The 14,707-nt window shown below is 62.9% G+C and overlaps 1 protein-coding gene across 7 annotated transcripts; it reads left to right on the top strand.

Moving 5' to 3' along the window:
• The first annotated feature begins 1,654 nt into the window (after positions 1 to 1,654).
• Ubtf (upstream binding transcription factor) lies at positions 1,655 to 14,188 on the top strand. Of its 7 annotated transcripts, none has more exons than XM_063251693.1 (21): positions 1,655 to 1,912; positions 4,308 to 4,426; positions 5,437 to 5,612; positions 6,040 to 6,123; positions 6,208 to 6,363; positions 7,954 to 8,018; positions 8,264 to 8,384; positions 8,719 to 8,829; positions 9,130 to 9,263; positions 9,338 to 9,479; positions 9,596 to 9,637; positions 9,718 to 9,831; positions 9,925 to 10,080; positions 10,235 to 10,390; positions 10,467 to 10,577; positions 10,778 to 10,866; positions 10,955 to 11,144; positions 11,742 to 11,789; positions 11,864 to 11,935; positions 12,017 to 12,160; positions 12,234 to 14,188. In XM_063251693.1, the coding sequence occupies exons 2-21, from the start codon at positions 4,369 to 4,371 to the stop codon at positions 12,357 to 12,359; spliced, it is 2,295 nt and encodes a 764-aa protein (XP_063107763.1). In that variant the 5' UTR covers positions 1,655 to 1,912; positions 4,308 to 4,368; the 3' UTR covers positions 12,360 to 14,188. The 7 variants fall into 7 exon arrangements, with proteins under 7 accessions (XP_063107763.1, XP_063107761.1, XP_063107766.1 ...); XM_063251691.1 differs by lacking the exon at positions 1,655 to 1,912 and adding an exon at positions 2,172 to 2,325; XM_063251692.1 differs by lacking the exon at positions 1,655 to 1,912 and adding an exon at positions 3,191 to 3,325.
• The last annotated feature ends 519 nt before the right edge of the window (positions 14,189 to 14,707 follow it).

Below are 14,707 nucleotides of genomic sequence, written 5' to 3'. Positions count from 1 at the left end.
GAAGTCCAGGGCCCAGCTCCAGAACACCTGGCCGGCAGATCCACGACCCACATGGGGTGCGCTGGGAACTTTCTGGGGCCTAAAGGTCTTGGATGCAATGGTGGCAAGTGACAGTGACACTGGCACAGAAACCCATGCCTCGCCCCAGGGAGAAGGGGAGGACAGAAGGTCATTAACCTCATCACACAGACAAGGACATGAGCTCAGGTGAGGACAGAGTTTGCTCAGTGAACTCAAACACTAAACCAGGCCTGGCCCAAGCCTGCACACTAAATGCCACAGGGCACAGGGTGGCAAGTTCAAAGCCAGCCCAGGCAATTTGGCCACTTAATGTGAACCTGTCTCGAGATAAAAATTAAAAAGAGGTCTTGGGTTCAATCCTCAGTATGGAAAAACAAAACGAAATGAAACCTGCAAACATTTCTTATATAGGGTTTGGACCTGGGGATTTAGCTCCGTGCTAGCTCAATGACCCACAGGCTGCTCCTGTAACACACACACACAGACACCAGCCAGAGGGAGCCAGGGCACTGGGAATGGAGTGGGGGAGAAGCGGGACGCCACTCAGGAAGCCAGGACTTTTGACTCCAAGACCTGTGCTTTCCCAGTCAAAAAACAAATTCATGTGGGGAGTGGGGCGTAAGAACTCAGTTGTGCCACGTGCATGTAGCAGCTCCCCACCACAATGATCACCAGGCACCACAAACGCGGACTAAAAAAACAACAAAACAAAAAACAAAAACTTACTGGCCTGCTTTGGAGCCTTGTTGAGAAGTCTCATCCTACACAAAAGCTCAGGGCCGATCTAGGCTTATGGGGCCTAGAACGCGAACCGTTTGGGGGTAGGATTTCTTTACCAAAATCAGAACATACGGCAACAAAAAACCCGCCAACGACGAAGGCGAGCCCTGCTGGCCTCCTCGGCCCTGAAGCCCCAGCTGCCTTTGCGGCGCCGCACAGCCTGGGCCTGCAGGAACCGGACGCGCTGGCTTAGGCATCGTCCCCCGCCTGTTGTGCAACGTGGCCGGCTGGGCCGTGGAGCTCTGGGCCGGGTCTGACTCCCCAGAGGCCCGGCGACACCCGCCGCGAGGCCTCGGAGACGGCGGCGTGTACGGGAGGCCTAGGCTGACTCCATGCCCGTGGCCTGGCCCTTCTCGGCGGCGAGACTCCCGCCTCGGCCTCATGCCCGCTCGCATCCCCCGAGTCCAGGGCGCCACCCGGACCGGGTCTCCCTGCCGAGGGCAGCGCCTGCGGCCCCGGCCGAGTCTTTTTGACAAGCGCTGCGTGGCGGGGATTGGCTGGCCCGGGCGTGACGCCGGGAACAACAGAGGTGGAGTTGGAAGAAATTAGATTAAAGGGAAGGAGAGGGGGGGGGGGAAACACGAAAGGGGAGCTGGCAGGGGACGGAGGCCGCGGCCGGGGAGACGCGCGTCGCGCGGTCTCAGGGCTCCGGAATCCGGAGCTTCGCCGACCCGAAAGGCGCCTAGGTCCGCCCTGCGTCGGGACCCCGCGCTCGGCCGCGCCAAGCCCGGCGGAGGCCCCTAGGTGTCGCGTCCGGGCTTCTTCTTTCCCCAACGCCCCCCCCCTCCGTGCGCCCCCCGCTTGCCTTCAGGGTTGCAAAAGCTAAGAGCAATTAAAAAAAAAAAAAAAAAAAAAAAACGCGCACACACACACCCGTGGCGACAGGGAGCGGTAGGACGACGCAGGCAGCGGCCGGTGGGGCCAAGGCCGAGCGCGGCGCCCGGCTGATTGGAGCGGGCGCGGAGATGGAGGCGGGGGCCGCGGCGCGAGCTCTGCGGGGACTGCGCGGCGCACACGCCCGGCCGGCGCCGCAGCGCTTGGCCCGCTTTCAACCCGCGCCCGCCGGCCGGACCCGCGCCCCCACCCCCAGCCTCGCGCAGCGGCCTCGCAGGTGAGTGTAGCCGGCCAGCGGGCCGGGCCGCCGCCCTGCGCGGGAGAGAAAGGCGAGAGCCAGGAGGAGCGCGCGCTGCTTTTTTTATTTCCGCGCAGCCCCCAGGGCGGTGGGAGGCAGGGCGAGGCCGGCGCGCCGAGGAGGCGGAGGGCAGGCGAGGCCGGGCCGGGAGGCGGCGGCGCCGACGGGGAGCGCTCGGAGCGGCGCCGCGCTGCGCCGGGCGGGCGGGCGGGCGGAGCGGGGCGGGCGGAGCGCGGCGCGTGGGGCTCGCCATTAGCCGTCGCTCGCTTCGCCATCGCGGGCTTTGTCTGGCCACTCGCTTCCCTGGCGGCGGCGGTGGCGGAGCTGCGGCTCGGGTCTCCGGCTCCCGCGCCATCCGGAGCTCCCGGCCCGCGCGCCTAACCTCACGCTCGGTGAGTGGCCACGGGGCGCGGGTTTCGGGAGCGGGGTCGCTTCCAGCGGCGGCGGCGCAGAGCTCCACGCGCCCGGGCAGGCCAGGAGCCATGCTGGGCTGGATTGAACCGGCTCCGGAGCGGACCCGAGGCCTGAGTCGGCGCCTCTCGCCGTTTCCGGGGTGGAAAAGCCGAGAAAGCTTTTTTTTCGGGAGACCGGGGTGTTTTTTTTAAAGTTTGGTGGGTGCCGCGAAGCAGCGAAGGGGACCCTGAGGCAAAGCCGAAGCCTGGCCACCATGCGTTCGCCTGAGCCCGGTTGCGTTCCGGGGAACGTAGAGGGTGCCGACTGCCGCTCCGGAAGGCGGGCAGGGCCGACGGGGACAACGAGCCAGCGCGGAGGGCTCCGAAGCGAGCTCCGGAGCAGATCGCAGCGGTGCGGCCAGCACTTAGCTTCCGCGGCTACCGGAGGGCCCTCGGGCGCCTCCCGCACGCTGAACCGTGGTTCCGGCGAGGTCGCTCGCGCCGCCCGTGCTGCCCCGGTCCCTGCCGCCGCCATCCGGACGGCTGCAAGTCGCCCTACCCGGCCCCCCCTCCGCAGCAGCCTCCGCCGCCACCCCCCTCCCTCCTTCCTTCCCTCCGCCTCGGCCCCGGGTCCCCCCAGCGCCCGCCCCTCCTCCAAGCCGCCCCCCGCGGAGCCCGCCCGGGCAGGCTGTGGGAGGGAGCGGAGCCGGCGAGGCGGTGGCGGGCGGGCGGCTGCGCTCACTCCCCGGGGGTCGGTGTGCGCTCCGCGGGGAAGGACGCGCAGCGGCCCGCTCCCGCCCCCCCCCCGCTCCTCCTCCGCTCCTCCTCCTCGCTCCGCGGCCGAGCGGCGGCGGCGGTGGGGGGTGCGCGGGCCGAGGCCGGGCCGGCGGCAGCGGGCGGGCGGGCTGCCTGCCTGCAGGCGGAGGGCGCTGTGCTTTGTGCTCGTCGCCGCGAGGAGCAGCAGACGGCAGCCACACGGCCGCCGCCCCATCGCCCGGAGGTGGGGCCCGGCCGCGGGAGGGAGCTGCGGCTGGGCTGGCGCGCGGGGGAGGCGGCGCGCAGAGCCGGAGCGCCGAGAGCGGAGCAGGGAGCCGGGTACCGAGGCTGCGGGAGCGAGGACGCGGCCTGGGGCCGCCGGGCGCCCTAAGGAGGACGCCCGGAAGGACCCTGGGCCGAAGTGGCGGCAGGAAGCGAGGCCGCCGGCCGAGGAGCGCGGGCTTCCCGGCCCGACGCAGCTCGCTTCGGGGGCCGCGAAGCCCGGGTCCACACCGTCCGCCCTCTCCTTGGCGTGGTTCCCCGGGGCCGGCCCGCGGGCCCTCGGCGGGGCTGGGCTGCGGCTCAGGCGGGAGCGAGGGGCCACCGCGGTCGCTTCCGCGCCGGTCCTCGGGCCTCGCCGGGTGGGTGGCGCGGACGCCGGCCGCGGCTCGGCGCTCGCCCGCTGGGAACAGGAGGGGGGAGCGGTGCGGGTCCGGATCCGGTCCCCGGGGGCGGCGCGACCGCTGCGCTCCGGGGCTGGCGGCGGCTGCGCGGCGTCCGGGTCCCCGCCGGGCTGCGGAGGTGGGGGACCGGCGGGGGGAGCGGGAGGAGGAGACTGGGGCGCGCGCCCGCCCGCCGCCGTGGCCGCGCGCGCCCTTTACCCGCCCTTCCCCCTCCCGCCTGCAGCCGGGGCCTCCCCGGGGCGGGCGCTCCGAGCGGGAGGAGCAGAGTCGGGTTTCTTTCGGCCGGGTGGGGGAAGGAGGGCGGCGCTGGCGGCACGCGGGGCTGGAGCGTGCGCTCGTGGGCAGCGCTGGGCGCGTGCCGTGGACCCACGCTGGGGGGGGGGGTGGGAGGGGATAGCTCACCCGAACCCCAATCCGAGGAGTCTGTGGGTCCCACTGGATCTGACCAGGGGCGCATTCTGCGCCCCCTTCACTGTGGGAAGGGATGAGTAGAAAGTTCCCAGTCTGTGTGCAAACCTAAATGGGCCCGCGGTTTCTCTAAAGGTGGCTCTGACCCTGGGTTGCCCAGCCCGCGCGACCGAGGAGGTGTCTGGACAGCTGGAGGATGAACGGAGAAGCCGACTGCCCCACAGACCTGGAAATGGCCGCCCCCAAAGGTCAAGGTAAGGGCCCTCCACATGCGCTGGGTCTGGGGTTCAGCAAGCCACGGGTGTTTCGTTTCGTACACCGGGACTTGGCCGGGCCACAGTGGTCCCACTTCCCTTCTAGTGTCTGTGTCCATGGAGGAGCAAGCCTTCCTTCTGGGGCCCTAAATCCCCAAAGTGGGTTCCCAAGTGCACCCGACGCTGGGAAGAGAGGGTCCGCAGGCTTCTGGGGTGTTGTGGTTGTTGGAGGATGAGGACCCGGCCTTGCAGGTGCAGAAGTGGTGTCAGGGAATTTGGTCCCAGCTTTGGGACAATGTACCCAGCTTTGGGACAATGTCTCCCGGGGTGCTCTGAGCATCTGGTCCTGCCTGTGGGAAAGCCATGGGAATTACCTGTTCATGTGACACACTTTTAGTGGCCCTGCCTGGGCTACCACATGACACCAAAGCTACAGCTCTGTGACTCTTGGCCCCTGCCTGAGAAGCCAAAGTGCTTTGGGCTGCAACAGAGGGGCTGGAGGAGCTGAACGCATCCACTTCCTGAGCACTTGGGTTCTGCCTGGGTCAGGCTGCCCATGTGCCCAGCCTCAGAGCTGCCCCTGCGGGTTCTCTGGTTCTGTCCTGCTTCTCGTCTGCCAGGACTTCTCTTTGGTCTATCCTGGGGGCCTAGGGTGTGTGTGTAAGAGAGAGACAGGCTTCCAGCTGTGCCACAGGATGTCTGTGGGGTTGCCTTGCTGCCCAGACCTAGTACCAGTCCCTATGGGTTCAGGTCATCCCCCTAGAACTTGGAATAGGCGTAGTTCTGAAGAGAGCTAGACCTGGGTTGTAGCCTGGCTTTCTAGGTTAGAGTCCTTGCCTGCCCCGGGTGGCTGTGGTTTTCTTGGGGCTGACCATGCCTAGGCCTAGGGGGACACCAGGGATCAGATGCAAAGTGGTTGCAGAAAGGAGGGTGTGATACTGGGGGGCCCAGGGATGGTTGCTCAGGGAGCAATATTAGCGCATGTGACACTCTCTTTGACACCTTGCCAGACCGCTGGTCCCAGGAAGACATGCTGACCCTGCTGGAGTGCATGAAGAACAACCTTCCATCCAACGACAGCTCCAAGTTCAAAACCACAGAGTCGCACATGGACTGGGAAAAAGTCGCATTTAAAGACTTTTCTGGCGATATGTGCAAGCTCAAGTGGGTGGAGATTTCAAATGAGGTGAGGGGTCCGCTCCTACTGTCCTGGGAAGACTGCAGACTGCAGGAAAGGCTGCAGGTGGCAGCTGGCTGTAAACAGGAAGGAAGGAAGGAAGGCAGGCGGCTGTGCGCTGTTACCTGGGCCACAGCCTGCAGCCCAGGTGTAGAGCCGTCCATTCTGCCGCTCTGTCTGGTGGCCTGGGATGCTCACGGTTTTGGGAATTCTGTTGCTTGAGCTTGGTGGGGTAGCTGAGGAGTATCCAGGTGGCACATAGGTCTTGTGACAACCGTGTGGCTGACCTTGGCATCTGCAGCAGGCAAGGGGCCAGGCCCAATTCGGGGACTGCTGGCATTGGCTTTGGCTCTCCTTGGAAGCATCCCACTGAGCAGAGCATGGGGAGGGTGCTGTGCTATGGGGTGCTGTGCCCAGCATCCCCTCCTTCTTCTAGGTGAGGAAGTTCCGGACATTGACGGAACTGATCCTGGACGCTCAGGAACATGTCAAAAACCCATACAAAGGCAAAAAGCTCAAGGTGAGTCCCGGGGAGGAGGTACCAGAGCCAGTGAGGCGTGGGCCCCAGAAGGGGTGTCGCCTGACCTCCCTGTACCCCTTCCAGAAACACCCTGACTTCCCAAAGAAGCCCCTTACCCCCTACTTCCGCTTCTTCATGGAGAAGCGCGCCAAGTATGCGAAACTCCACCCAGAGATGAGCAACCTGGACCTGACCAAGATCCTGTCCAAGAAATACAAGGAGCTTCCGGAGAAGAAGAAGGTGGGGGAGGGGACAGGTTGGAGCACTGCCAGGTGGCTCAGCCCCCAGGGTGGGTGGGGGCCAGCACCCTGATTGCACTCTTGGCCACACACTGGCGTTGCCACCGGTGCCGCCCTGCTTGCGGCTGCCCACCACTCCCCCGTCTCCCCACACTTCCCTGCCACACACACACTTCCTGTTCCCCACCTACTCTCCTATTCTTGGCTGCCTGTAAGATCCCAGGAAAAGGCAAGGAACTGGGGTGCAAGAGGTCTGGGGCTCGACTCACACAGCCAGCAGTGTTAGAGGTCTTGGATTTGGCACTGGGCTCCACTTGCTGCCATACTCTATGTTCTGGGGCTTCCTGCCCTGTGCACCCCCAGCCCCATGCCTGACCTTGCCCCACACCACCAGCGGCTGCTGACTTTGAGCGGAGGTCAGAAGGTGCCTTGCAGAAGCTGGCAGCAAACCTGGGGAGCCTCACAAAAGGGGACAGGAACATGAGGGGCATGGAGAGGGAAAGCCAGGAGGAGCACTTGGTGATGCCCATCAGAGACAGGCACATGGGTGGGGAAAAGACACGGTGCACATGGCCAAAACTCAAAAGTGGCACCAGCTACCACCCTGAGCGCAATTTCCTGGTCACCTGATACATTGTGGCTGTAGACTTGTATCCCCTTGGTGCTGAGCCCCACGCAAGTTCTGCCTGGCTGGGTAAAACCAGCTGCCCACAGCTGCTGCCCAGGCCAAGCAACGGGGTGAATCGTTGGAGCTGCGCATGCGCATGGGTGATGGCTTGTATACTGTGAGGTGCACTCACAGATGGGCTAGCACAGGGTGAGGGGCCGAGAGCCGTGGCAGGACAGAAAAGCATGCTCGGGATAAGGGGCAGGGCTGACGCTGCCACCAATCCTACTCCTTCAGTGAGTCACTTCTGGGCCTGGGCAGGGAGAGCCAGCTTGGTGGGTGTCACCTGGCCCTACAAGTGTTCACGGGTCTGAGGTGGGTGCAAGAGGCCAGACTTGACCACCATAAGCCTCTGGCCCCTCCAGAGTCAGGATGATCACCCTGGGCGAATGGGAGGAGAATGTGGGGTGTGCTGGAGGAGGGATGAGCAGGGCCACCAGCAACCAGGGCCAGTGGATGGGAGGAACCAAAGTGCGGGGAATGAAGCTGCTGGGTGTGGGTCAAGTATGAGGACTTCTCTGGATTCTTAACCTGATCTCCCCTGGTGCCCTGGGAGTGGAGCTGCTGGCTGGGGCCCTGTGGGCACCACAGGTGGATAACCCACATCCACTGCAGTGGGTGGTGGGGAGCAGGCACCACAGGAATATGTGTCTGGCTTTCAGAGAGCCTGGGTGCCCAACCACTGCCCCTCAAGTAGCTGTGGGATGATGGTTTGTTGGAATCCCTTTGGCTCCCTCTTAAAAGAGACATCAGGCTCTATCTAGGACTGGTGTCCGGAGACTGCCTGGTTGTCTGGTTCTCAGCTGCCAAAGCCCATCAGAAGTATAGGCCACTGCAGGGGGAGCAAGGTAGCCCTGAGGGTGTGGGTTCTGGATGAGTGAGGCCCAGCTGGGTCCTGGATGACCCCATCCCCTCCTCCCCCAGATGAAATATATTCAGGACTTCCAGAGGGAAAAACAAGAGTTCGAACGAAATCTGGCCCGGTTCAGGTAAGGGTTGGAGACCCACAGCAGCCATGGGGCCTGGGGTGTGGCAGGACAGGTGGACACCATTCAGAGCTCAGAGCTGGCTGTGGGGAAGATGGTCACATAAAGACCCACTCATGCTTGGGCAGGGACAGGCAGGTGGCCATTGTCCCATTAAGCCCAAGGCCTAGGAGGCTTAACAGGTGGGGTGGACATTGGGGCCAGACTGACAGTGTCCCCAGTGACCCTCACTCCTGTGCACTGGCCAGGGAGGATCATCCCGACCTTATTCAGAATGCCAAGAAATCGGACATCCCCGAGAAGCCCAAAACCCCCCAGCAGCTGTGGTACACACATGAGAAGAAGGTGTACCTCAAAGTGCGGCCAGATGTGAGTGTCTGGCCGGTGGGTGGGGTGGTGGCTCACAGAGGGGGCTGGGGGGGAGCCGCGCCGGGTCGCAGGGCTGGGTCAGGGGAGCAGGAGAGGAGGCCCCCTCCCCAGGGGTGGGCTGCATGGACAGGGCCTGGGCCAGCGCGTGCGAGCGTGTGTGCGTGCGTGTGTGAGCCTCCCTGCACCAGGCGGATGCCCGCCTCCACCTTGCCCTCCTGGCCTGTGGGGGACATGGACGTGACCTCCTGTGGCCCGAGGGGGCGGGGCCTCGTGCCCCTACCCCCCTCCCCCTGCCCTGGCTGCTTGTGTGTGTCTGACGGCTTTTGGTTTGCAGGCCACTACGAAGGAGGTGAAGGACTCCCTGGGGAAGCAGTGGTCTCAGCTCTCGGACAAAAAGAGGCTGAAATGGATTCATAAGGCCCTGGAGCAGCGGAAGGAGTACGAGGTTAGGCTTCCGCTGCACTCCTCCCCGCCCGGCTCTTCACGAGCCTCTGCCCGGACTCATCGCTCCCCGGACCCTGTTGAGGGAGGGGCCTCATGGCCCCTCACCTCTACCCCTACTGACCCCGCCACCCCCCAGGAGATCTCAGGCTAGGGCAGGGCAGGGCACTGTGTGGCACGGCGCGGCATGGCAGACACACGGCTACCCCCAGCTTTGCTCCAGCCCCCCTTCCCAGCGGCTCCCCCGTGCCCCGGTCCCATGCTAACCCCACCCCGTTGCGCTCCGCGCCCACCCGCTCTACAGGAGATAATGCGTGATTACATCCAGAAGCACCCTGAGCTGAACATCAGTGAGGAGGGCATCACCAAGTCTACCCTCACCAAGGCGGAGCGCCAGCTCAAGGACAAGTTCGACGGGCGACCCACGAAGCCACCTCCGTGAGCACCGCCCCGGGTGGGCGGGTGGGTAGCAGGGGCCCACCTGGCCTCACCGTGCTCCTCTGGCCCCACAGGAATAGCTACTCACTCTACTGCGCAGAGCTGATGGCCAACATGAAGGACGTGCCCAGCACGGAGCGCATGGTGCTGTGCAGCCAGCAGTGGAAGCTGCTGTCTCAGAAGGAGAAGGACGCCTACCACAAGAAGTGCGACCAGGTGCGCCAGACCCTGACTGGGTTAAACCACTGGGCAGGGCTGAGCTGAGTCGGGCTGGCAGGGTGACTGTGCCTGGCCACACATCTGCGACTGACCTCAAGCCCCTCACTTTGCAGAAAAAGAAAGACTATGAGGTGGAGCTGCTGCGCTTCCTGGAGGTGAGTGGGTTCCATGGAAGAGGTGGGCGAGGAACTGCTGCAGCCGCGCCCACCCGTGCCCCTGTCCTGTCCCCGTGTAGAGCCTGCCCGAGGAGGAGCAGCAACGGGTGCTGGGTGAGGAGAAGATGCTGAACATCAGCAAGAAGCAGGCGGGCAGCCCGGCCGCCAAGAAGCCTCCGCAGGAGGGCGGCAAGGTGCAAAGAGGCGGGTGTGGGGCGCGGCAGCCCGCACCCCACGGGGGACCAGACCCTCGCGACCCACGCCCTCCTTCCCCCACCCATCCGCAGGCCGGTGCTGAGAAGCCCAAGCGGCCGGTGTCGGCCATGTTCATTTTCTCTGAGGAAAAGCGGCGGCAGCTGCAGGAGGAGCGGCCCGAGCTGTCAGAGAGCGAGCTGACCCGTCTGCTGGCGCGCATGTGGAATGACCTGTCCGAAAAGAAGAAGGTCAGGGCCGCCTGGCGCCCGCAGGCGGGAACTGCGGTGGGCGGGGCCGGACCAGGACGTGTGCAGTCGGCCCCGCCCTATTCCCCTGGCCCCGCCCCCTGGCTCGTGCGCCCCCTGCAGGTGGTCTGCGCTCAGTGCCCATCCTGTCCTGCAGGCCAAGTACAAGGCCCGGGAAGCCGCCCTGAAGGCACAGTCCGAGAGGAAGCCCGGCACCGAACGCGAAGAGCGCGGCAAGCTGCCCGAGTCGCCCAAGCGAGCCGAAGAGATCTGGCAGCAGAGCGTCATTGGCGACTACCTGGCGCGCTTCAAGGTGGGCAGTGGTGGTAGGGTGGAGATGCAACACCCTGGCCCCATGGGACACTCTGTGACCCTCTGTGTGCTCGCAGAACGACCGGGTGAAGGCTCTGAAGGCCATGGAAATGACCTGGAACAACATGGAGAAGAAAGAAAAGCTGATGTGGATCAAGAAGGCGGCTGAAGACCAGAAGCGTTACGAGGTGGGGGGCCAGCCCCTGTGCCCAGGCTTGGTGAAGTGGGGTCACCAGAACAGCCTCTGGGGTGACAGCCAGGCCAGGCTCTGTTGTGGATGCCTCTGGCGAGGCAGTGTTTGGCCCGCAAGAACAGTCATGCTGTGCCTTTCTCTGGCTAAGGCAGGTGACAGTAGGGGCAATGGGGTGACTTTCTGGTCTCCCTGCAGAGAGAGCTGAGTGAGATGCGGGCACCCCCGGCCGCAGCCAACTCTTCCAAGAAGATGAAGTTCCAGGGAGAACCGAAGAAGCCCCCAATGTGAGCGTGGAGCCGAGGGGTGAGCCCTGTGGGGAAGAGGGCTGGCTGTGGGACTGGGCTCCTGACCCACACACTCCCATCCCCCCAGGAACGGTTACCAGAAGTTCTCCCAGGAGCTGCTGTCCAACGGGGAGCTGAACCACCTGCCACTGAAGGAACGCATGGTGGAGATTGGCAGCCGCTGGCAGCGCATCTCACAGAGCCAGAAGGAGCACTACAAGAAGCTGGCGGAGGAGCAGCAGAAGCAGTACAAAGTGCACCTGGACCTGTGGGTTAAGGTGAGTGTGGGGCAGGGCTGGGGGGAATCCAGCTGGGGGTGTAGCACCCTGTAGGGAGTACAGCCAAGATGGGGAGGTCTGGCTCAGGTTCGGGAGGGCCTGTTGTCCCAACACTGTGGCCAGCCAAGGCAAGAGGCGCAAAAGTGCAAGCTCAGTTTGGGCACCTTGGTGGTTTAGCAAGGTCTTGGGTACTTGGGAGAAGAAACAAAGATGAAAAAGCAAAAGCGCAGTAAGCAGAGAAACCCAAGTTGCAATGTGGTGTGTCCTAAGCTCCAGGTGTCCTCTCTGGGCTTAGAGTGAACAGTCAGGCCTGTGAAGAGGGGGGCTTCATCCGTGTTCCCTGACTCCCAGGTAAGTGGGCCAAAGGTTCAGGGAGAGAGTGCAGCTTATCTCCAGATCTGGGGTTCACTGGGATCCACGGTGTCGGTTGCCGAGTTTCCTCACCCTGGGCACAGGCTCCCCGAAGGTGGAGCAGCAGTCCTTGTCAGGGTGACTTCAAAGAGGATTCTGCAAACACCCAGAGTAGAGGGGACAGGAGCTGGACGATGGGTTGTGATGCATCAGGCGTGTCTCAGCCTACCTCTTCTGTCTCTGCAGAGCCTGTCTCCCCAGGACCGGGCGGCGTACAAGGAATATATCTCCAATGTAAGTGGAGTTTGGTGGGTGGGCATGGCAGGACTTGGCCTGGACTCACTAGTGCCCCCTTGTTCCCCCCACAGAAGCGCAAGAGCATGACCAAGCTTAGGGGCCCAAACCCTAAGTCTAGCCGGACTGCCCTGCAGTCCAAGTCGGTAAGGAGCCCCCTCAGCCCATGGGGGTGTGCCTGGGCCCCTGTGCCTGAGCAATGGGTGATCCAACTCCACCCCTTCCAGGAGTCTGAGGAAGACGATGAAGAGGATGAAGATGAGGAGGAGGAAGAGGAGGAAGAGGAGGATGATGAGAACGGGGACTCCTCCGAAGATGGTGGGGACTCCTCAGAGTCCAGCAGTGAGGACGAGAGCGAGGATGGGGATGAGGTAGGTGGGCAGGGTGCAGCAGGGCAGGTGCTCCCAGGAAGGCACCTGGTGACCATGTGTCCTCTGTCCCCAGAATGAGGAGGACGATGACGACGAAGACGATGATGAGGATGACGACGAGGACGAGGACAACGAGTCTGAGGGCAGCAGCTCGAGCTCCTCATCCTCGGGGGACTCCTCGGACTCGGACTCCAACTGAGGGCTGGCCTGGGTGGCCTTCGAGCCCACGCCCCCAGCTGACCACCTTTGTCTCACCTGTGTCCGGTCCCCCAGCTCCTGGCCTCCCCCACTTTCTTTCTTTCTTTTTCTTTTTTAAACAAAATATAGTGGGGGTAGGGGGGCTGGAGGGGCCCAGGCCAGGACTGCAGCCCTGGAGCTATGGCCCAGGTCCCAAGGGACAGCCACCATCAGTCTGAGCCTGCACGGGACACAGCTACCACCTGCTCTGCACTTGCAGCTTGGACCTGGACAATGGACTGGGTGGGCTAGGGTCCTGGGATTGGAGCCTCGGCACCTGCGGCCCCCCCTGGAGGCGGTGAGCCTTCTCAAGGGGCTGCTGTCCACACGCTGGAACTGGAGTTGGGGAGCAGGGGAGGTGGGCGTCGCGTACTGCAGCTGCCCCTGCCCTGCCCTTCCCCTGCGGGAGGGGGTGCCACCCGGGGTGGGGCAGAAGCATTTTTTATATATGTGTATATATTTTTTTTTTTTAAGCGCTGAGCTGTCAACGAGACGTTTCCTACCGATCCCGGCTGCCGTCTCTGTTGTCATTTCTGGGAGAGGGAGGGTTAGGGGTAGCAGGGGACTTTTTTTAAATGGTCCTGTGTGTGTGTGGGAGAGTGCGTGTGTGCGTGTGTTCTGTACATAGCGTGGGTGTGCCTGTGGCCGCGCATGCTCAGTTCAGTCCTGGAGCCCCGCAATGCTGTGAGCAGGAAGAAGGTTGGGGATAGTTGGGACATGGGCCTGGGGGACCAACTGGCTACAGCTGCCCTTCCTAGGCCCTCTTCTGCTGGTCATGGCCTCCAAGGCCACTGAAGTGCGTCCTGTAGCCAGTTTCTTCCACCAGGGTCCCATTCGTCAGCCAGCATCTGCAGGCCCCTGCCAGCTCACAGCAAGGTGGGACAGGCCAGTGTGGAATGACCCTGGGAGCAGCTCCCCACACCTTGAGGGGCCAGTGGGGCTGCAGGATGTTCTGTCAAGAGGTTGCACGTGTCCCTCCTGCCTGGCCTGTGTCCTCTGGCCAGCCAATTCCTTTAATTTCTCAGGTCTGTCCCCTTTTCTACCCCAGCCCCACAGCAGGGGCCACCTGCAGCTGGCCCCAAACCCTGGCTTGACTATGCCACACTCTTGGTACCCAGAGTCTTCAGCTCTTCCTAAGGCAAGCCACAGCCTCCCTGGATTTTTCTTTTCAATCACACCTGCCCTCTATTGAAGGGGGGCTTTGCTTTCCCAGCACCCTCTTCTGAATAGAAGGAAGCCCAGGATAGGGAGGGATCCGGCAGGGAGGCAGGGCAGTGGGCCCCAGGCCCTGGTGCTGGGTAGGGGCCAGGACAGGACCCCAGGCCTGCTCCCTTCCACTCCAGGCCCTAATATTGGGCACAGGGTTTACAGTTCTGTTCCCCAGGATCCCTACAAGGTGTCTGCCCTGTGTTTGAGTGCCGGCACTGTTATGCTGTGCTGGAACACAGCTCCACTTCAAGCAGCTTTCAACAGGATTTTTTTTTTTTTCCTGTTTTAAAAACAGAAATTCTTACAGTGCAGGCAGGGCCACGGGGACAGGGATTGGTGCTTTAAGAGGTCGTGCTGAGTGCATTTTGGCACTGGGTCGGTCTGGCTGGGGTGGGAGGGCCCTCCATCCCCCTGCCCCCCTTTTTTCTAATAATTAAGGCGTGTTTTGTAGGTTTCAACGATAGCCACCTTGAATTTGTACTTTGGGAGATGGGAGGGAGTGGCCTGTTGTCTACCTAAGCTGATGGCCGACTGTGGATGTTTTGTTTTCCCCTTTTGTACAATAAAGTGAAAAAGATTTGATTGTGGTCTGGTCAATAGCTGAAGGAAGTGTGTGGCAAGGCTGATGGACAGGTTTGACACAGAAAGACCCATGCTGGGTGTGGTGGTGTGCACTGAGAGGAGGCTGAGGCAGGAGAATCAAAAGTTGAAGGCCAGCTTGGGCAACTTGGAGAGACCTTGTCTCAAAAGGCCTAGGCGTGGCACACGGCCATGGCCTCCAGGGTTCACCTGGGCACAAAGCTCCTGTGGGGGAGTGGGGGCCTACCACTGGGACTGGCCTAGGCTGTGTAGAGCCCCATACTACCTGGCTCACGGGACAGCATGTGCTCATGCCTGGGCTGCACAGACCTGCTGCAGGGGAGGACACCAGCAGCCTGACCCTGACTGTCCCCGTGTGGTCTCTGCTGAGCTCCCAGAGCAGCGGAGTTGAAATCTGGCTCTGTCCAGAGGGCCTTGATGCAAAGCCTCCCAACATTCCTGGTCAAGTCTACCATCACATCCCTGTCCTGGGTAGTCAACAAATTGGCCATCAGCACACCC

The sequence above is a fragment of the Cavia porcellus genome, unplaced genomic scaffold, assembly GCF_034190915.1.
Source record: "Cavia porcellus strain 051 isolate PalLab524CR breed Dunkin Hartley unplaced genomic scaffold, mCavPor4.1 scaffold_6, whole genome shotgun sequence".
NCBI classification, from domain to species: Eukaryota; Metazoa; Chordata; class Mammalia; order Rodentia; family Caviidae; genus Cavia; species Cavia porcellus.
The sequence above is the reverse complement of the archived record's forward strand: the minus strand, read 5'-3'. Positions and strand labels throughout refer to the sequence as shown.